The 22768-nt window shown below is 36.2% G+C and overlaps 1 protein-coding gene across 1 annotated transcript; it reads right to left on the bottom strand.

Moving 5' to 3' along the window:
• Positions 1-328: 328 nt before the first annotated feature.
• LOC114412342 (GLABROUS1 enhancer-binding protein-like) lies at positions 329-1990 on the bottom strand. Its single transcript, XM_028376184.1, has one exon. It carries the CDS (start codon positions 1750-1752, stop codon positions 685-687), a length of 1068 nt encoding a protein of 355 aa, XP_028231985.1. The 5' UTR covers positions 1753-1990; the 3' UTR covers positions 329-684.
• Positions 1991-22768: the final 20778 nt, after the last annotated feature.

Here is a 22768-nt window from a genome sequence, read left to right as displayed (position 1 = left end):
GCACCACATATTTTCTCCATTATTTATTAAAATGGTTAATAAATTTTGCTACTTGTTACTAAGATTTGAAAAGGCTATGCTACCAAGTGCATCAAATGGCCTCCCTTATAAACACCAAGGATGATGATTAAGACAAAACCCACTTGAGGTTATCAGTGGTGGAATGCTGAAATTTCGCCATATAAACACACCATTGTAGCCTATGGCACCATCATAGTGGCCCTCCCTTCACAAATTGCCTAAGGTGGAGGGATCAAAAACCACAGGTTATAATGTTATGGCACTATAACAGTTACTTAACACCATTGAACCCACAATGCACAATTAATCAAGACTAAAAACTTTCTAAGTCAGAGCAATATTGCCTTTCACGTAAGTAGCGGTGATCTGAAACGTACACATAACCATGATGTGTCCATCATATATCTACACAAAATGGTAAGTGTTTAATTTCGGCATTTTCTGGAGTTAATGATGGCACATCTTAATTGAAAAAGAGAACCTGAAATGGACGACTATGCGGCACATTTTCACAAGGCCAACAACTAAACAACACTGCCTACTTAATAAAAAAGACTATATCAATACCATAGACACAAAATTACAATGATCCACAATACATATGGCAGGCAGTACCGAAAAGGCAAAAAGTGATACCTAACACAATAAACCCTAGTTGTTGGATTACTGAAGTGCTTCAAATATCAACTTAATCTGCTCCCCAATAAGTAGTGAGCGATTCGCAACCAGTTCCATCTCAGCAAGTCGCAATTTCCTCCACTTGCCCTCCAACTCTTTCCTCTTAGATTCTCCAATTAACGCCAATCCCCTCTTCATCTCATCCTCATTCAGTTCTTTGAAACCAGATACTTCGCGGTAAAGCAAATTTACATTCCCACACTCCTCCAACTCCATCGACTCCAGTAGTGTTGTAGTTTCAGATTTTGCTACTACATTCCTGCTAGTAGCATCCTTCTTTGGAGTCTTGGCAGTTTTTCTTTTTCCATTATTAGGTTTTGGCTTCTCCACCAGCCCATTGGCTCCTTCTCCCCAAACCTTCTTTGATAATTCAAACACAGTCCGGTCGTGAAATTTGGAGAACTCAGGGTCCTCCCATTTCTTCGCTCTCTGTGCTTTAGTTTCAAACTTCTTCTTCAGCCGTCGGATCTTCTCCTTGATCTGGTTGCTCGAAGCCTCCACGCGGAGCGAATTCTTAACGAAATTTTGGAAGGCATCGGCGTACTTGTAAGGGTCTTGGCCCGTCTTCGAAATGAACTCAGCCATGCCCTTAAGAATGGCGAGTTCGTCTTCCTTGCTGAAGAGTCTCTGAGACAACTTCGCTTGGCCGCCACCGGACTTCTCCTCCGTCTCGTGGGCGGCAGCGGCGGAAGAAGAATTGGTCAATTTCTTCTTCGCGCGTTTCGGGTCAGTGGCAGGGGCGTTGTTCTGGGCAGGGCGCTTGGATCCCCATTTGGGCGGCGCGGGTGAGGGCTGGGGCTTCTGGGCCTGGTCCGTGGGCTTGGGTTTTACTTTGGTGGGCTCGAAGTCGGTGTCGGAGTCGGAGGACGACGGTTTCGGGTGGGGGTTTGCGGAAGCGAGAGGAAGGGTGGGAGGTTGGTCGTCGTCGTCTTCTTCTTGGGAAGAAGCTTCTTCTGAAGAGGAAACTCCTTCTTCTGTGTGTTGCTTGGAGGAAGGTCGTTGCTCTTCATCGGAAGAGGCCTCAATGGGGGGAGGTAGCTGCTTCTGCAACATAGACGGAGAATTCTGATTCTAGGGTTCTTTCTACGGAGTGAGAGTGAGAACTGAGAAGTATGACTAGGCCATATACAACAGAGCCACTTGTGTGGGCACTCACAATGGAATTGAAAAATACCTGGTGGAGAAATGCAGATACCAAATAGAAACCGCGGACTTCGCCGGGAAAAGAAAATAGTAAAGGCGGACCAATTTTAAGGGTGATCCGGTCACTTGACATCATTGTTTGTCAAAACCCTCTCCCTATCTAATCTTTTCTAATACTTTGACAATTTGTTTTGGTGCTTTGAGGAACAATGATTGTCCCAACAAATAACACCAGATTGTTTAGTGATTTTTTCTTCACTAATACATTTTTTAAAAACTTCTTAGAAAGTTATCCATCTCATAACTACTTCATGTATCTATCAAAAAGTAGATGCATCTTATTGGTATAAATAGTATTAATTAATTCTTCTAAGTCATCATCAATTATACCTATCTCATGCTTGCACAGTCTCTGAATTTCTTTCATTCCAATGTAATTCCTCCAAGGTATTATGGTGCTTGATAGAGAAAGGTCAATCAATCTAATCAATGGTATGATTGTCACCATATTCAAATTTCATTTGGGCATATGATTACTTTTCTTGCCTATCTCACTTTCTTTTTCTGGTACCTCTTTATTTAGATTTTTTAGACTCTTTCATTTCAACAATGACAATGTGCAAGAACTCTCGAGAGCTTTTCTTCATTTTCTATACATAACCATACAATTATAATGCATAAAATTAAATTCATATAGTTATATGAGTGCAATAAAATAACTTCTTTTGAATATAATTTATAGAATACTATATTACTTATAGTTAATAGAAATGATGATGATTTTATGTTCCATTAAAAATATTGAATATCATTTTCTATGTATAAGAATTAAGTGGAAAAAATAAATTAAATTATAGGTAAAAAATGAAAATTTAATATACTTTCTTCAATATGATCTTAAATTGGTTCCGAGAGTAATTTATGTTTTATTTTAAATTTTAAATACCTATAATTATTTCCCAAATATATCTTTTATTTTCAAATGATATTGAATAGACAATTAATGTTAATCTTTCATAAATTATAATTATTGTAAACTTTGTAACTATCATTTTATATACTTAATATTAATTTTGTTGGAGAATTGAGGGGAGTAACATGTAGATTTACACCAATGAACCATGAGCAACTATATAAGGGACACCACATTATAACCCAAAACCTTAAGGCTCAGGTTTATGGATCTTCTCGTTACTTATATGGTGCTCAACTTTTCCTAGTTCTACTTGAGGTAGGACTTCACCTCACACTTATACTCCAACAAATTTCTATTGAAATAGATTTGTCTTTATTTTACATTAAAAATGTCTTATTTAACATGGTACATAAATTAAATTATGCTTCTAAATAATAAATCCCATTTATCATGATTTTAAAAAGGAAAAAGTTATCGAAATAATAAATGGATAATCATAAAATCGTAGAAGGTATAAAATCATCAATCATCCATTAAAAATTCATTTTATTCTTTTATTTTATTTTCCATTCATATTTAGGTGTTTGTGATAAGAAAAAAAATGAATTAACTAATTAAATGTAAAAATTTTGTTTGTTTAGGAAATAATAACGTTAAGATTAAATTAAAATCAGAAGGTGGCTCATGATTTTTTAGGTTTAATGGATTTGAAGGAGATACAACTTTTTTCTTATTTAAACAAGATGGTACAAGATGATTGATGTATTATTTATCTACTCTATTACTTTTCTTCTTCATCATCACCACTACAAGGTATGTAAGGTTTTTTTTATTGTTCAAAATTGCTTTGTACCCTGAATTGTGTGCACATTAATGTTATATATGATGACACCTTCTTTGAGAGAAAAATTCATGAATTAATTTAAGAGATTTACAACAAAATTAACTCCTAAAAAGGTATATTTTTAATGTTTTGCAATTGAAATTACCTTTGAATTTTAATATCTTTTTATTAAAATGTTTCATTTTTAAATTTGGATTTGATAGGAAAAAATGAAAATTCCAACAACATGTGCAATGCACGGGATAAACAGTTCATTTGTGTATATTATAGGATGATTATGTATTAAATAATATTGTTGTTTAATGAAAATAAAATATTCAAGTTTTTTAATTGAATTATATGTTTAGACATATAATAAGTAAAATATTAAAAAATAATTCAATTTAATAAAAATAAGATAACATGTGCTATTGTTAACAAATCAATTATTGCTTTTAAAAAGAGTTATAAATGTACGTAATTTGTTGAGACACATATGTAATTCTCCAATTAATTCTTCACATGTCAAACACCTAATAAAAGAAAATAAAGATAAAAATATTTTAGTATTGTATTAGAAGTATACATGTAAAATGTGGTGTGTAACATCCCAATTGTCTTAGATTGGGAAATTTTGTGTAGAAATAGTCTGTGTTTGTTTGATATGCAGTGTGGTAGTTTCATCCTTAGTGAAATCATGCATATAAGATATAGAACCATCAGTAGACAGTTAAGTGACCTATGTTTAAGTTTTGAGTCTAGAAATAAGTAGTTTAGATGTGGAGAACCCTTGGTCAAACCATCAGTCGACAAAAGTCAACTATAGTTCAAAAAGTCATAGTGAGGGAACCCCTCTTTAATGAAAGTTTAGTAATTAAATATTGTTAGGCTGAGATGTTTATATTAATTTATGGAAGTTTAGAGTCTTAACGTGTCTAGATATGATCAACTATTAGCTTAAATAATTAAGGAGGAAAAAATTAATTTCTCATTCACTTCAATTAGTCTTTGTTTAGACTAATGGAAGAGATTAATAAATGAATTTATTACTAAGAGCTCAAGTCACTAAGTGTAGTTAGTTTAAAAAGAAAAAGAGAGGGAAAACCTAGGGGGGCCATATGTGGGGCCCCCTCATGACTTAGGGCTCCCTTTATATAAGAGAGAGAGCAACTCACTCCCCCCTTGAGCTTGTAGCCGCTGGTTTTAAGAGGAGAGAAAGGGTGATTTTTCATCTTTTTCTTGCTTTTGCTAAGTAAGAGTTGTGAGGTCGAGTGAAGAGGCTTAGGTGAGTTTTTTAAACCTCTTCTTCATTCTTCCCTTCTCTATTCACTAGGATCCTTGCATCTCTCTTTTACTCCATTTTCATGACCAAGCTCTAGGAGAAGGTCAAGGACCCAAGTCAAGCCACATTCATCGCTTGGCTTCCTTGTACCAACATAGAGGTAAAGGAGGAGTACTCAATCTCTTAGGACCCACACTTGATGTTATGAAGCTATATTGCATTTATGTTGTGATTTGGTGTGTTTTGCATGAAACTTGTAAATCAGTGCTTGTGACACTATGTTTTTTGCAACTTGAATTTTTGAATTTTGCATTCAAAAATGGATTCCTTGACTTGAAAAACCTAGGAAAACATATATGATATGTCTCATTTGTGAAGTACCAGGAACACACTGGAAGGGGGGGTTGAATAATGTGATGGATAAAAACTTAGTCTTTCGAAAACTTTTCTCAAACAGATATCAATGGATGATGGGTTTCGTCCAATGGGTTTGAAATCACATTGTGCTTAGAAAACCAGTTCACAAACCTTGGATATAGTAGTGTAGAAGTAGCTTATAGAAAAGAACTAGTTATATGGAAGTAGCAAAGAAAATGTAGAAGCATATGTGATATGAAGTTTTGATGATGCCAAAGATGAATGCTATTCAAGTTTGATCCAAGTCAAGAATAAAGAAATTCAAGAAGAACGATGAACTTAGTCCATAGGATGTTAAAAGAATTTCTTAGATGATGCTGCACAGGTTTGGCTGAGGAAAATATCTTACAAATCTTTTTAGTAAAACTATGTTTCCAAAATAAGATGTTTTTCTCTCTGGTAATCGATTACCAGAGGATGTAATTGATTACCAGTAGCTAAATGCTTTCTGAAACAGTTTTACAAATTTTGAATTTTAAACTGTGTAATCGATTACACAATGGATGTAATCGATTACCAGAAGTTAAAATTGTTTGTAAAAACTTTTAGAAATTTGAGTTTAAATTTTAAAAAGCCTGTAATTGATTACAACAGTTGTGTAATCGATTACCAGACACAAAAATTTCAAATTTCAAGTCTGAAGAGTCATAACTCTTCAGAACTAATTGTGTAATCAATTAACACATTTATGTAATCGATTACCAGCAAGGAAATTTTAAAATAGCTCCCAAAAGTCACAATTGCTCAAAAAGTTTTTGAATGACCATCAAAGGCCTATAAATAGGTGACATGGGGTTCAAACTTCCTTAGAGTTTTTCTGAACAAAATTGTCTTATCCTCACAAAACCAAATTATCTTATCCTCTCAAAATATTCCTTGGTCAAACATTTGCAAATTCAATAAGGAATCTTGAGTGATCTTCATATTGTAATATCCTTCTCTTCAAGAGAGAAATTTTCTTCTTCATATTCAAGAGATTATTGTTTAAGAGACTGAGAGTCTCTTAAGTTGTAAGGATTTTTGAACACAAGGGAAGGGTGTCCCTATGTGATTCAGACTTCGTAAAAGGCTTTTTACAAGATAGTGGAAATCTTAAGCGGGTTGCTTGGGGACTAGATGTAAGCACAGGGTGTGGCCGAACCAGTATAAAATCTGAGTTTGTATTTTCTCTTCTCTTAAATTTCTTTTATTTATTGTTGTTTATCTTTCTCTTTAAAGAAGTTTATTTTGAATTATTTTTTTGAGTAATTCATATTAAATGTGTATTGTTAATATGAAAAGAGAATTAAATTTTAATTGGGAATAGTTTTTGTTGGATCAAGTGGCCTCAGAATAATTAAGAAGGGGGGGTTGAATTAATTATGAACGTGTCTTGACAATTTAAAAAACTATCCTTCTTAATGTTACTAGATTCAATTAGGCTTTTACTACTAAGTTAAGAAAGTAAAGAACATAAACAAAAACTTAACCAAAAGTAAAAGCGATAATTAAAAGTACACAACGGAAATTAAAGAGTGTAGGGAAGAAGAAGACAAACATAAGATTTATACTGGTTCAGCTACAAACCGTGCCTACATCCAGTCCCCAAGCAACCTACGATTCTTGAGATTTCTTTCAACCTTGTAAAATCCTTTACAAGCCAAAGATCCACAAGGGATGTACCCTCCATTGTTCTCTTTGAAAAAACCAAGTGGATGTACCTTCCACTTGAACTGATCCACAAGAGATGTACCCTCTCTTGTTCTCAGTATAACACTCCCCAAGTAGATGTACCCTCTACTTGTACAAAAAAGGATGTACCCTCCAATGTGTTGGGACAAATAATTCTTAGGCGGTTAGTCCATTGAATCTTTGTAAGGGGAAACAAAAGATATCTCAAGCGATTAGTCCTTTGAAATCTTTTGCTTAAGGGGAAGGGAAGAATCAAAAAAATTCTCAGGCGGTTAGTCCTTTGAATCTTTTGTAAGGGAGAAGAGAGACACAAAAGAATTCAGGCGGTTAGTCCTTCATTCTTTTTCCAAGGGAGAAGAGAGACACAAAAGAATTCAGGCGGCTAGTCCTTTGCTCTTTTGGCAAAGGGAGAAGAGAATGAAAAAGATGAATAACACAAGTTTTTGAACAAAGAACTTTTCTTGAAAGAAAAAGTGTTGATAAAAAACTTTTAGAAAGAAGAAGAGAAATGAATCAGAAAATTATGTAGAAAGAGATGAAAGAAGATATTGAAAGATAGATTGAAAGATAGATGATAGATGATAGATGATAGATGATTATTATGATAATTGTTTTTTGATTGTTTGAAACTCATGTCATGGTCACATATTTATAATCTCTTGATGACTCAAGTCAAAGCTTGTGACTCTTGGCAATTTCTTTTAAAAACTAGTCACTTAAAAAGTTGTGACTTTTGAAAAAATCTTTAGAAACAAGTCACTTGAAGAATTGTGACTTTTGGAAATGTATTTTTCGAAATCAGTCACTGGTAATCGATTACCATTAAGGTATAATCGATTACACATCAACAAATGTGACTTTTCATTTTGAATTTTGAAAATTAAAATGTTTAGAAGCTCTGGTAATCAATTACAAGTGTTGTGTAATCGATTACAAGTGTTGTGTAATTGATTACACTAGTTTAAAATAATTTAAAACTATTAAACACAAGTTGTAACTCTTGAAATTTGAAATCTTAACGTTTTAAAACATTGGTAATCGATTACTACCTTCTGGTAATCGATTACCAAAGAGTAAAACTCTTTGGTAATGATTTTGTGAAAACTTCTTGTGCTACTCAATGTTTTGAAAAAAATTTTAGAACTTATGTTGATTGAGTCTTCTCTTGTTTCTTGAATCTTGAGTCTTGAATCTTGATCTTGATTCTTGATTCTTGAAACTTGATTCTTGAATCTTTGGAATTTGCTTAACTCTTGATTCTTTGGCATCATCAAAATAACCTTGGAAGGCATTGCTTCCACAATCTCCCCCTTTTTGATGATGGCAAACCTGAAATCAAGAGAATGCATACAAGTCTTGTTCTACCGTTCACTCATCCCTTTCTCCCCCTTTCTTTTTGAATTTATGCTTAATTTTAAAGTTTTGAAAAAAAATATAATATCTTGATTTCTTAAAATACCCATTTTTCTCTCCCCCTTTGGCAACATCAAAAAGGTCAAAGTGCGTAAAACATACATAATTTAAAACATACACAAAACATACTTTGTAAAACAAACATAAAAGATTCTAAACCATTCATGAAGCAAGACATAAACCACATTATAATGCAAACTACATCGTCATATCACAATCCATAAATATTCAGTCATACTAAAGAAATATTAAAAATACTAAGTGTTCAAATGTCATAAGCATATAGCCAAATACAAGACTTTAGAAGCAAAATATAATAATAATAATAGAGTCTAAACTGGTGGTGGTGGAGGTAAATCAAGGCAGTCGCGAATGATGGTGACATCTTCTTCAACCTTTGTGATCCTTGAGTCCATTGCATCAAATCGCATGTCCACTTGTTGTTCCAAAGCATCAAACCTTTCACCAACATATGTTTGGAGTCCATCGAACCTGCCCAAAATACTTTGAAGGAGAGAAGAGTCCCCTTCAACTGGTAATTGTCCTTCATCATCATTTGGTTGAGTACCCTTTTTTACCCAAGAGCCATCACGCTCTTTGCGGTAACCAAAGGATGCAACCACAACAGCACCAATCAAGAAAGATCTCTTGATTGGAACATAAGGTTCAGAATCAAGAGGGATGTTGAAATGTTGAAGGAAAAGAGTAACTAAATGTGGATATGGTAAAGGAGCATTTAATTGCAATGCCTTATGCATGCGATACCAGACTAAATGTGCCCAATCAATTTGTCGGCCGGTATGAAAAGCCCACATAACTATAAGATCTTCTTCAAAAACCTGAGCAAGGTTTGAAAATCTTGGAAGTAAAATACAAACAATAAGATAGTGAAGGATGCGACTTTCAAGAGCCAATGAACCGGCAAGAAGCCTTCCGGTCATATTCGCTTGGTTGGTGCAAACCAACCGGCGAGCATCATGCATAGAAAAATCAAATTTCCAATCATCGTCCAATGTACCTTCAAATGGTACACCGTCACTAGATAATTGGGTCAAATCATAGAAAAGGGATTGGTCAATGACCATCTTTATCCCATAAACTTCTAAAATCAAGGTACTTTCTTGAATTTCAAGATTAGAATAAAATTCTTTTACCAATTCAGAGTATACAGGCAATTTCAGAGACATAAAGGGAATGAGATTTGAGTTTTGAAATGCTTGAATGCATTCGAAACTCTCATCAGAAAAGAAATCCATATCTATGTGTTAGACAAATGGTCTCATTTATCTTAAGAAGGGGGGGGGGGTTGAATTAAGATACAAAGACTATTCCCAATTAAAATTTCACTCTCTCTTTTTAGATTAACAATGCACCCTTAACATGAATTACTCAAAAGACAATTCAGAATAAACTTCTTTAAAGAAAAAGATAAATGGAAATAAATAAAAGAAGTTTAAGGGAAGAGAGAAATGCAAACTGATTTATACTGGTTCGGCCACTTCCCGTGCCAACATCCAGTCCTCAAGCAACCCACTTGAGATTTTCCACTCTCTTTGTAAAACTCCTTTTACAAAGTCTGAACCACACAAGGGCAACCCTTCCCTTGTGTTCAGGAATCCTTTACAACAAGAGACCCTCGGTCTCTTAATCCCTTTTCAGAAGTAAGAAGATGAGAAGAAGAAATCTCTCTTGAAAGAGATAGATTGTACAATGAAGATCAATCACAATTCCTTATTGAATATGCAAGTGTTTGACCAAGGAATCTTTGAGAGGATAAGACATTTCAATTCAGAAAAACTCTCTTAATCTTTTGAGAGGATAAAACTTTTTGAGCAATCAAAAACTCTCTCACAATTCGTGTTTCCAAGTCACATATAAATAGACCTTTAATGGCCATTCATAAACCATTTGAATAGATGTGACTCTTGGAAGTTATTTTTTGAAAATCTCCTTTGGTAATCGATTACAGGATTTGTGTAATCGATTATAGGTTTAAAAATTTGAATTAAAATGTTTATTAACTGCTGGTAATCGATTACCGATATTGTGTAATCGATTACACAGTCTAAAATTTGAATTCAAATATTTAGTAGCTGTTGTAAATCATTTTTGGCCACTGGTAATCGATTACATCCTCTGGTAATCGATTACCAGAGAGTAAATCTCTTGAAAAACACTTTTTAACTTAAATCACTTGGCCAAACCTTTTGCTATATCAAATAGGAATTCCATTCCTGACATACTAGTGATCATCTTGATGTTGTGGCTTGTATTCTTGAATCATTGTCTTGAATTTAGACTTGAAAAGCGCATTTGCATCATTTGCATCAAATCATCATGATCATCATCAAAACACCAAAGTCATTTGCTTCTACACTATGAACTTAGGGTCAATGATAGAGCGAGAGGAGAATAGGTTTGTGTACCGTATACGTTGTTCTTCCGATGAGAACAATGAGGAGGAGGAAATGGAGGAAGGGATTGGAGTATCCTGAACCTCAGAATGCCATTGGCTTCTACTCGAAGAACCTTTGCGCTTCTTTGATGGTTCCGCCATTTGAGAGATTTTTTTTGAAATTTCAATCGTTTGAAATGAAAGGAAATGAAAAAAAGATGAAGTTTGGGCTTTGTGGGGAGTGATTTGGATAAGAAATGAGTGAGTTATGGTAGAAAGAATAATTGGGAGCGAGGGTTTCGCGAGAGAGAATGGGTGGTTTCTGATTTCTGATTTCAAAATTTGAATATATAGGAGCAGGGACGCATTGTAATCGATTACAACATTTAGTAATCGATTACACTCTTCCCGACTTGCTTTAATCGATTACAGTATTATTGTAATCGATTACTAGAGTGCTTTTTAGGAAAACTAAGTGCTGAATGAATTCTTAGAGTGAAAGGATTTGAAAAGGAGTCAAAGTATCTTATAAAAAAAACTCTTATATGAAAATAAACATATATAACATAATAGATTTTTTAAAAAAACTTTATGAATGATCACATATCATACAAAAATCATGCAAGAATCATATGTACTATCAATTTTTTTGTTTTAATATTAAACTTCATGCTTCAAGAAAGAAAATAACTCAATCAATCATATAAGTACATAGCAATCAATCAAGTCAAACAAATAAGATTTTGTTAGTCATCATATAAACAAGTTAACTGAAAGAAAAAAAATTCAATCAACTCAATTTAAAAGAGAATGGTTTTGATGTTACCTTTTTCATGATTCAAGTGACTAGATCTTTGAAGGTAGAAGTCAGACTTTTGCTTTTTGATTAATCTTCTTGAGAGATGTTCTCATCACTTTCATAGTCTTTGGATAGAAGGCTGATCTCCTTCTCCGAACCATCAGATGAGTCATTGTCATCCCAAGCAATATACGCCTTCTTGGATCTTCTTTCTTTATAGCTTTTCTTCTCATTCTTCTCGGACCATGACTCATTTGAGGGACATTTTGCCTTTATATGACCGGGTTGATTACACTTATAGCATTTAAGTGTAGGAGAAACTTCTTGGGATCTCTTCCCATTGTTGAAGTTATGGCTTCTCTCTATTCTTCTATTTTTGATGAATTTATGAAACTTCTTCACAAAGAGTGAGAAGTCTTCTTCATCATCAGATTCTTCTTCTTCTTCTTCTTCTTCTTCTTCTTGTATTGAGGAGGAGGCTTTGAGTGCTATGATTCTTTTCCTTTTGTCGGTCTCTTCATTTTGGTTGAGATGTTGAAGTTCCATTTCATGTTCCTGCAATTTGCCAAACAAAGTGGCAAGAGACATAGAAGAAAGATCTTTACTTTTAGAAATGGCAGTTACCTTGGGCTGCCATTCCCTACTTAAACATCTTAAAACTTTATTAATTAATTCTTCAATAGGGAAGATTTTTCCTAAGGAGGCAAGATGGTTGACTATGTGTGTGAATCTTTTCTGCATACTATGGATGTTCTCATTAGGGTTCATCCTAAATAATTCATATTCATGTGTAAGGGTGTTGACTCTAGATCTTTTCACATCGGTGGTGCCTTCATGTGTAAGTTGGAGAGTATCCCACATCTCCTTTGCATTTGAACAGTTTGACACTCTAAAATATTCATCTATTCCTAGGGCAGAAGTGATAATGTTTTTGGCTTTAAGATTATATTGGATTCTTCTTCTATTCACATCAGTCCACTTATCTCTAGGTTTTTATGTTGTGGTGCTAGTACTTACATCTGCTACGGTGAGTATGTAAGGTCCTATTTCTATTTCTTCCCAAATGTTTAAATCTATGGCTTCAATAAAGATTTGCATTCGGGTTTTCCAATAGTGGTAACCCTCACCATTAAAGATGGGTGGCCTATGGATGGAGTTTCCTTCTGGAAATAGAGAATTTGAGGAGGCCATGAATCTTGAAGTTATGAAACTTTCTACAACATACCTGCTCTGATACCACTTGTTGGATCAAGTGGCCTCGGAATAATAAAGAAGGGGGGGCTGAATTAATTATGAACGTGTCTTGACAAATTAAAAATCTATCCTTCTTAATGTTACTAGATTCAATTAGGCTTTTACTACCAAGTTAAGAAAGTAAAGAACAAAAACAAAAACTTAACCAAAAGTAAAAGCGATAATTAAAAGTACATAGCGGAAATTAAAGAATGTAGGGAAGAAGAAGACAAACACAATATTTATACTGGTTCGGCCACAAATCGTGCCTACATCTAGTCCCCAAGCAACCTACGGTTCTTGAGATTTCTTTCAACCTTGTAAAATCATTTACAAGCCAAAGATCCACAAGGGATGTACCCTCCCTTGTTCTCTTTGAAAAAACCAAGTGGATGTACCTTCCACTTGAACTAATCCACAAGAGATGTACCCTCTCTTGTTCTCAGTATAACAATCCCAAGGTAGATGTACCCTCTACTTGTACCACAAAGGATGTACCCTCCAATGTGTTGGGACAAAGAATTCTCAAGCGGTTAGTCCTTTGAATCTTTGTAAGGGGAAACAAAAGATATCTCAGGCGGTTAGTCCTTTGAAATCTTTTGCTTAAGGGGAAGGGAAGAATTAAAAGAATTCTAAGGTGGTTAGTCCTTTGAATCTTTTGTAAGGGAGAAGAGAGACACAAAAGAATTCCGGCGGTTAGTCCTTCGTTCTTTTGCAAAGGGAGAAGAGAGACACAAAAGAATTCAGGCGGCTAGTCCTTCGTTCTTTTGGCAAAGGGAGAAGAGAATGAAAAAAGATGAATAGCACAAGTTTTTGAACAAAGAACTTTTCTTGAAAGAAAAAGTGTTGATAAAAAACTTTTAGAAAGAAGAAGAGAAATGAATCAGAAAATTCTGTAGAAAGAGATCAAAGAAGATATTGAAAGATAGATTGAAAGATAGATGATAGATGATTATTATGATAATTGTTTTTTGATTTTTCGAAACTCATGCCATGGTCACATATTTATAATCTCTTGATGACTCAAGTCAAAGCTTGTGACTCTTGGCAATTTCTTTTAAAAACTAGTCACTTAAAAAGTTGTGACTTTTGAAAAAATCTTTAGAAACAAGTCACTTGAAGAATTGTGACTTTTGGAAATGTATTTTTCGAAATCAGTCACTGGTAATCTATACCATTAAGGTGTAATTGATTACACATCAACAGATGTGACTTTTCATTTTGAATTTTGAAAATTAAAATGTTTAGAAGCTCTGGTAATCGATTACACTAGTTTAAAATGATTTAAAACTGTTAAACACAAGTTGTAACTCTTGAAATTTGAAATCTTAACATTTTAAAACACTAGTAATCGATTACTACCTTCTGGTAATCGATTACCAGAGAGTAAAACTCTTTGGTAATGATTTTGTGAAAGCTTCTTGTGCTACTCAATGTTTTGAAAAACATTTTAGAACTTATCTTGATTGAGTCTTCTCTTGTTTCTTGAATCTTGAGTCTTGAATCTTGATCTTGATTCTTGACTCTTGAAACTGGATTCTTGAATCTTTGGAATTTGTTTAACTCTTGATTCTTTGGCATCATCAAAATAACCTTGGACGACATTGCTTCCACAACTTTGTATCTTAATTTAAACCCCCTTCTTAAGATAATTAAGGCCACTTGTCTAATAAGTGGTATCAGAGTAGGATTCTTGTTTAAAGTTTAAAAACTTCAAGAATAATTATGGCCTTATCTAACTTTCCATTTCCTGAGGGAAATTCTATTAATAGGCCTCTTATGTTCAATGGTGAGGGTTATCATTATTGGAAAACCTGAATGCAGATCTTTATAGAAGCCGTAGATTTAAATATATGGGAAGTCATTGAAATTGGTCCCTTCATTCCTACAATGGTTGTGGGAAATGCAACTATAGAAAAACCTAGAGAAGAATGGAAAAATCTGACAAGAGAAATTTGAAAGAAAAGAAAGCATACATCACTTGGGAAGATAATGACATGAATTCTTCAAGTGATTTAGAAAATGAAATCATAAATCTAGGTCTCATGGCTAAAGACTATGAAAGCGAAGAAGAGCGGTTGCTCCAAACACATGGCGAGAGAGGCATCAAAGTTTATTCATATTTCTCCCAAAGATAGTGAATATGTGATCTATGGAGACAACAAACAAAGGTAAAATTGTTGGAGTTGAAAAAATAGGTATGAATCCCTCTACCTCCATAGAAAATGCTTTACTTATTAATGATCTTAAGCATTTAACCAAGCAATTTTGTTGATGCCAAAAGCCCAAGTGATTAATTCAAGACTTCAAGATCAAGCATCAAGAATCCAATCCAAGATTCAAGAGAAGAAATCAAGAAGCAACAAGTCAAGACTTCATATAGGATAAGTATTAAAAGATTTTTTCAAAAACCAAATAGCACAGTTTTGTTTTATAAAAGAATTTTCTCAAATTTTCTAAGTTACTAGAGTGATTACTCTCTGGTAATCGATTACCAATGACCAATTTGGTTTTCATAATGTTTTCAAATGATTTGTAACGTTCCAAAATGTTTTTCAAATAGTGTAATCGATTACACTATATTAGTAATCGATTACAAGTGAATCTGAATGTTGGAATTCAAAATCCAATTGTGAAGAGTCCCAACTTTTCATAAAATGCATTGTGTAATCGATTACACCTTTGTGGTAATCAATTACCAGTGAACAGTTTTGAAGAAAAAGTTAAGAGTTATAACTCTTAACGTGGTTTTCTCAAATGTCATTACTCTTCCAATGGTTTCTTTGACCAAACATGAAGAGTCTATAAAAGCATGACTCTGGCACACATTCAATACAAATATGATATTCTTCCAAACAATTCTTTTTCACAATCTTTCTTTAATCATTGCCCATTGCTTTCTCTTTGCCAAAAAAACTTTCTAAACTTTGTTTTTCTGCAAGTGGAAATTCTGTAGAAAACGAAAGTGTGCTATCTTTTCATCCCTTCTTCCTCTTGACAAAAGATTCAAAGGATTAACCGTCTGAGAATTCTTTTGATTCTTCCCTTTCCCTTTAAACAAAAGATTTCAAAGGACTAACCACCTGATATATCTTTTGTTTCTCCTTACAAAGATTCAAGGGACTAACCGCCTAAGAATTCTTTGTCTTAACACATTGGAGCGTACATCCTTTGTGGTACAAGTAGAGCGTACATCTACTTGGGTAGTTAAACTAAGAACAAGAGAGGGTACATCTCTTGTGGATCAGTTCAAGTGGAGCGTACATCCACTTGGTTGTTCAAAGAGAACAAGGGAGGGTACATCCCTTGTGGATCTTTGCTTTAAAGGATTTTACAAGGTTATTGGAAATCTCAAGAACCGATGGTTGCTTGGGGACTGGATGTAGGCACGGGTTATGGCCGAACCAATATAAATCTTGTGTTTGTCTTCTTCTTCCCTACACTATTTATCTTTCTGCTGTGTACTTTTTATTTTCGCTTTACTTTTGTCTAAGTTATTGTTTCTGTTCTTTACTTTCTCATAACTTAGTAGTAAAGCCTAATTGAATCTAGTAACATTAAGAAGGATAAATTTTTAATTAGTCAAGACACGTTCATAATAAATTCAACCCCCCCTTCTTAATTATTCCGAGGCCACTTGATCCAACACAATTATGTAATAAAGGCCATTTATCCAACAAAAGTATTTTAATGTTTGTCTACTTTTGATTATTTTTGCCTATGATTGATAACTTTTGATTGAGTTTTGATGCTTGTTTTTTGATTGTATTTGATCATTGTGTTTAAGAGTTATGTTGATTGTCTTTGATGATTGCTTTTGATTGAGTTTTGATTGTCTTTGATGATTGTGTTTGAGAGTGACCCTCGTTTGACCACTTCGAGGTACTTGGCACCCATCGTTAGGCAATTCGTGAAGTTTCGTGACATGCCGGAAGTCAAAAGAAAGCATTGTAGCACAATCTGTGAAGTTCCGTGACATGCTGGAAATTAAAAGGAAGTGTTCGTGCGCAATCCGTAAAGTTCCATGACATCCCGGAAACCAAAAAGGGGTTGATTACATAGTCCGTAAGGTTTCGTAACATTACGGAAAGAAAACATGCATCGTTACGAAAGTCGTAAAGTTTCGTAACATTACGGAAAAAGAATCACCAAAAAAGAGCAAGGGGGATGTATTTAGTAAAAATAGGGGTGCAAATAGCAACCAGGCCAACTTGGGCCTTCCAGAAAATTCCTCCAGAAGGCGGTTGCTTCTAGAGGAAGCAACCTAGCTCGCCTGGGCGAGCTGGGGGGCAAGCTTCTCCCCCATTTTCTTATAAATCGGGGGAGAAGTGAAGGGAAAAAATGTTCAGCCCTCCAGGTAATTCAAGATCACTTGAAATTAGTGAAAAAAATTGTTTCCGTGAAGAAAATCCAAGCCGAGGCGCTTCCGTAACGCTTTCGTAACGTTTCCGTAACGTTTCCGTAACGTTTCCGTTCTTCGACGTTCTTTATGCGTTCTTCGTCGTTCTTCGGTCTTCAATCGGTAAGTTCCCGAAATCGAACTTTTCAATTCATTCTATGTACCCTTAGTGGTCCTCATTTGTTTTCACGTGCTTTTATTTTCATTTCGTTTACTTTCCGTACCCCTTTTTGACGCGTTTTAGTCATTTGCTTAAGTCATTTCCTTGCCTAATCAAAAAATAAAATAAATTTCCACCGATCATTTGAATTGTAACATCCGTTAATTTCTGTTAAAATGAAATCCGACCGTTCGGTCATGCCGTAACCACGTTGGAAACCAAGAAGAGGTAAAATAATAATATAATAATAAAAAAATATCTTTTAGTAAAATAAAACAAAAAAATCAATTGGACGTTTCTCTTTGGGATTTTTCTTTCTTAATTGAATTGACTAATAACCAAAGTGAAACTAAGGTTAAAATCAATTCATAAACCAAACTTTTTGTCAACGCCTAAAAAAGCCATTTTTAATGGTCCAACGCCTTGAAATGGTCTTGTCCGCTTTTATTGGTTAAATGTAGATTTCTAAAAAGCCTAAAATCAATATGTAACTTTGTTATCTCTTTCAAAAATAAAGAAATCATTAATGGTCCAATGCCTTAATGTTTTCTCACTTTTCAAAAGAATCGAAAGATTATCTAATGGTCCAACGCCTTAAATGACCTTTCATTCAATAAAAACATATCTTGCAAAAAAGGATAAAAAATAACTTAACCAAAACGCTTTGTTCACAAAAGAACTACGTAGGTCTGATTTTCTCATCACAATTGAGGAATACGTAGGAGCAAAGGGAAACGCCCTTGTCGACCACAAAAAGATAAAAATATAAAAAGGCATAAAAAACATAAGAACGTAAAAAGGGAAGATAACATAAATTGAAGTCATATTTGCACATTTGATTAAAGGCTGCCGTCTCTTGTGACGGACGTGTGGGGTGCTAATACCTTCCCCTTGCGTAAATACAACTCCCGAACCTTTCACTTAAAGTTCGTAGATAACGTCTTTTCCGGTTTTTCCGACGTTTTCCTCAAATAAACGTTGGTGGCGACTCCGCGCGTATTCCTTTCTTGGAACACGCACCCGCGAGTCACGCGTCGCCCTCTCGCTGAAGGGCAGGTTGCGACAGTTGGCGACTCCACTGGGGACTATTTTTTTGAGAGTTAGGCCATTTAATCTTGTGCAATGTTTTATCATGACTTTCTCCTTTGTTGGTTTCCCTTTTATTTTTCTTATGTTCTTGTGTATATAACTCTTTGATGCTTTTAGTGCGTTTTAAAATGTATGCATGAGGTAAATATTTATTCATTTGATGCACATAAACACCAACACTATTTACACACACGGTGAGTTGAAAAGGGGCCCTATACCCGGGTCCATGGGAACTTAAGGAGTGGAGGTGAATCTATGATCATACTTGGTCTTCGACTTGCTTGATTACAGTGAACTCTCATCTAGAGTTTTTCTCTTTGATAACATATTGTTGCTAGTAGTCCCTACTGCTGCAATGTGTTCTTCGAAGAGGATGATACCTCTAGAGACCATCAAGAGAGATATGACCACCTTCGGAATTATCACTAAAAGCCTAGTTAGCTCCCTCCCATATAGGTCCCTAGAATAAGGGCACGAAGCAGACACGTTGCGTGCCATTTTTTCACACTGCCATGCATAAGTGTCATGTACCCTTTTGCTTATATTTTTTGAATATTGTCATGCTATGTACATTCCCGTGTTGCGCCTTTCGCATATGCATCACGCACGGGTTCTGTCTTGATCCCCTCTCTTTAACAAACCAACGGAGGGTCCGTGTCACCTTCTTAAATACATACGTTGGGCACTTTGCTACCCCAAGGCGTTGTATCTAAGAAGGAGACAATTTCCTGGGCTCCCGTATTCATAAATTGCATCTGTGTCATATGCATTTCTTCATGCATTCATCCATACCACCCATGATAGATGTCGGAGTTTTGATTCGCACCGATTTTTGTTCACTTTAGTAAAACATGGGATCAAGTCAAATGCCTTCGCTTAAAAAGAGGTTCTATCAAGTCAAGGTCAAGAGCCTAGGGACCACCAGTCTAAAGGAGTTAGGGCAGTTAATAGGTCAGCTCCAGCGGCAAGCTTTTCGCAAAGCTTACGGTAAAATCTGGGACTTAGCCATGGTAGAAGTCTCCACAGAGGCCATTGCCTCCCTCGCCCAGTATTATGATCAGCCGTTGAGGTGCTTCACCTTTGGGGACTTCCAACTATCAACTATGGTAGAAGAATTTGAAGAGATCCTAGGATGCCCTCTAGGGGGAAGGAAACCATACCTCTTCTCAGGGTTCTATCCCTCATTAGCTAGAATTTCCAAGATAGTCCAAATCTCGGCGCAGGAATTAGACCACAGGAAGCAAGTCAAAAATGGGGTGGTTGGAATACCAAGAAAATATTTGGAGGCAAAAGCAAGAATCTTGGCAGGTAAAGGCGAGTGGGCCCCGTTCATAGATATTCTCGCACTGTTGATCTTCGGAGGAGTCCTCTTTCCGAATGTGGATGGGTTGGTGGACCTAGTAGCGATCGACACTTTTCTTGCCTATCATAACCACAAGGAAAGCCCGGTTGTCGCTATGCTAGCCGACTTATATGACACCTTCGACCGAAGATGTGAAAAGAGTAATACAATGATTGTTTACTGTACTCCAGCTCTTTATGTATGGTTAGTTTCGCACCTTTTTCGCCAAGAGGTGAGGCATGCTTGCCCGCTAGAAAGCCACCGTTCATGCACAAAGAAAAGAGGGGCAAATTGGGACCAACTCTTTGCAAGCAAAGAAGGAGCATCTGTCAACTGGTTCCCTCGATGGAAGGAAGGAAGAACCAGAGTTCTTATTTCATGCGGAGGATTTCCAAATGTTCCCTTGATGGGGACGAGGGGTTGCATCAGCTACAATCCCGTTCTTACTATAGGACAACTTGGCTACCCTATGAGAGGGGCGCCACTAAAGGATGAGCTCGCGCCTGCCATTTCACGAGGCTTCAATAAGACCAACGTGGAGACACTTTAGAAGGTCCGCAAGGCATGGGAGGTGTTGCAAAAGAAGGACAAGGAACTCAGGGGCAGTAACAATGGGCCCATCGGTGGCTATCGTAAGTGGTTAAAAGCCCACGTGCAAGGTTTGGATTGGCTCCCGAGTTTGAGAACCACTAAAAGGGAGGAAGTTGAGGCACCAGAGGAAGACGAAGAGGTGCAGGCCCTTAGGACGAAACTCAAGCAAGCCCAAACAGTTAAAGAAAGGTTCAAATCAGTGGCTCTGAAAATCCGAAAAGAGAATACCGAACTGAGAGATGTAAATGTGGCTACCACCAAAGCCTTGGAATGAGAAACCAAGAGGGCTTGTAGGGAAGAACACGACCGGAACAAATTCCGAGGGGCTCTGTGGGGTAGCAACAATGAGCTTAAACTCCGAAGAGAGGAAAGGGACCAATCACGAGTAGACAGTTTGATCTTGAAAGATGAATTGAAGGCTTGATCGAGGTCCAAAAGAAGTTTGTCTCAACGGTTATGCGAGACAGAGACCAACATGTTAGCTATCATCACCAAGTACCAAGAAGAACTAAATCTAGCCACGGCCCACAAGCATAGAGTGGCGGACGAGTATGCCCAAGTGTACGCAGAAAAGGAGGCTAGAGGAAGGGTGATCGACTCATTACATCAAGAGGTAACGATGTGGATGGACCGATTCGCTCTTACCTTGAACGGGAGTCAAGAGCTTCCCCGATTGCTAGCCAAGGCCAAGGCAATGGCGGACACCTGCTCCGCCCCCGAGGAGACCCACGGACTTCTCGACTATTGTCAGCATATGATAGATCTACTGGCCCATATAATTAGAAACCACTAGGGAATTTGTATCGTCGCTCAGATCTTGACTAGTTATAACTTTCTGAATAAAATGAGTTTATCCCATGTTTTTACTCCCAAGATCAGTGCGAATCAAATCACTCCCGCATTTTATCTCTAGCATGCATTCATTTAGACACTGCCATGCATATAACCTAAATTTCATGTATGCCTTTGCTGTATGATTATTTGAGGATATTGCCATCTTGTGTACATCCCCCTGTTGCGATTTTGCGTATCTGCATCATGTCGTCACACATACGTTGTATATTGGTCTCGTCTTTTGTCATGGGAAGCTAGAAGATCCATATGACCTTCTTAACTGCACACATGGGGCACTGCGTCCCCGAATGCGCAAGTAAGAAGGGATAATTTTCCGGGCTCTCGTGTCCGTAAATGCATTCATATCATGCATCGCATAATCATCTCTTCATGGCATCATAATGAACATATCATTGCTGCATTTGTCTGTTATCATATTCCAGCATCACATTTTGCATGAGTCATTGCATCATCATGCATATGCATTCAACATACTTTTTGTTCTACAAACTGCATACCTTTTGTTTTCATGTTCGCTCATGCATGATCCTTGCATTTTCCTCCGTAAAACAAAAACAAAAAAGGGGAAGCATGAAAATTCATGATTCATTCTTAGTTGCATATATTCGGTACCATGAGCCAACCATGTTGGGATCATAAACCCGTTTCACTTAAAAACAAAATGATTGAACATGGTACCTAACGCATGGTTAACTAGGAAATGATGTTTCTTCAGGCATCTCAATTTCATAATTACATTTTCCATGCATAGCTTAAAGTATGCCCGAGTCATTCATCCCTATGAAAGGTTGTTGAAGTATTGGCGATCAGAATTACCATTCCTTGGATTATAGGGTTGAACTAAGCTCATGCTTTTTCGAAAAAAGTTCATCGAGTCAAGTTGAAGTATGGAAGTAGCCATCTTGCAAAAAATTGGGGCAAAAGATGGATCGGGTTACATCACTGCTTCGTCTACTGCCAAACACATTTAGGACTATTGATGTCCTTGTTACTTCTATTTTCGCCTTGACAAAGATGTCATGGACCATATTGAAGATCTAAATTGATTCAACCCCATGTCCTGCGTAAAAATTCGCAATACTTCAACTGTGCATCATTCGCATACATCCATCCTTTTCATTGGTTGCATTGCTCATTGCATTCTTTCCTTGAAAAAAAATGAACTTAATAATTATTAGCAAAAAGAAAAAAAAACATGCTTTACGGTGCCCTTACCGAACCCGTGCTAGAGCTAGAGTAATGGGTAAAGTAGAGGAGGCGCAAGAGCAGATGAAGGTCGACATGTTGGCCATGAAAGAGCAAATGGCCACAATGATGGAGGCCATGATGAGCATGAAGAAGATAATGGAAGCCAATGCGGTTATAGTTGCCGCTACCAGCGCTGTTGCTAAGGTGAACCGAATGCCCCCATCTAGCCTCAACCAAATGAATCATCCAACCTCAGCTATGGTAGGCAAAGATTTGGGAAGTACGGGCGGCCCCCCCATTATGCGCAAATTCAAAACAAGCATGCCTTCTCACCATATGGTTTGCCTCCCAAC

The sequence above is a fragment of the Glycine soja genome, chromosome 5 (genome assembly GCF_004193775.1).
Source record: "Glycine soja cultivar W05 chromosome 5, ASM419377v2, whole genome shotgun sequence".
Lineage (NCBI taxonomy): Eukaryota > Viridiplantae > Streptophyta > Magnoliopsida > Fabales > Fabaceae > Glycine > Glycine soja.
Note: the sequence above shows the minus strand (reverse complement) of the source record. Positions and strands in the feature narration are given on the sequence as shown.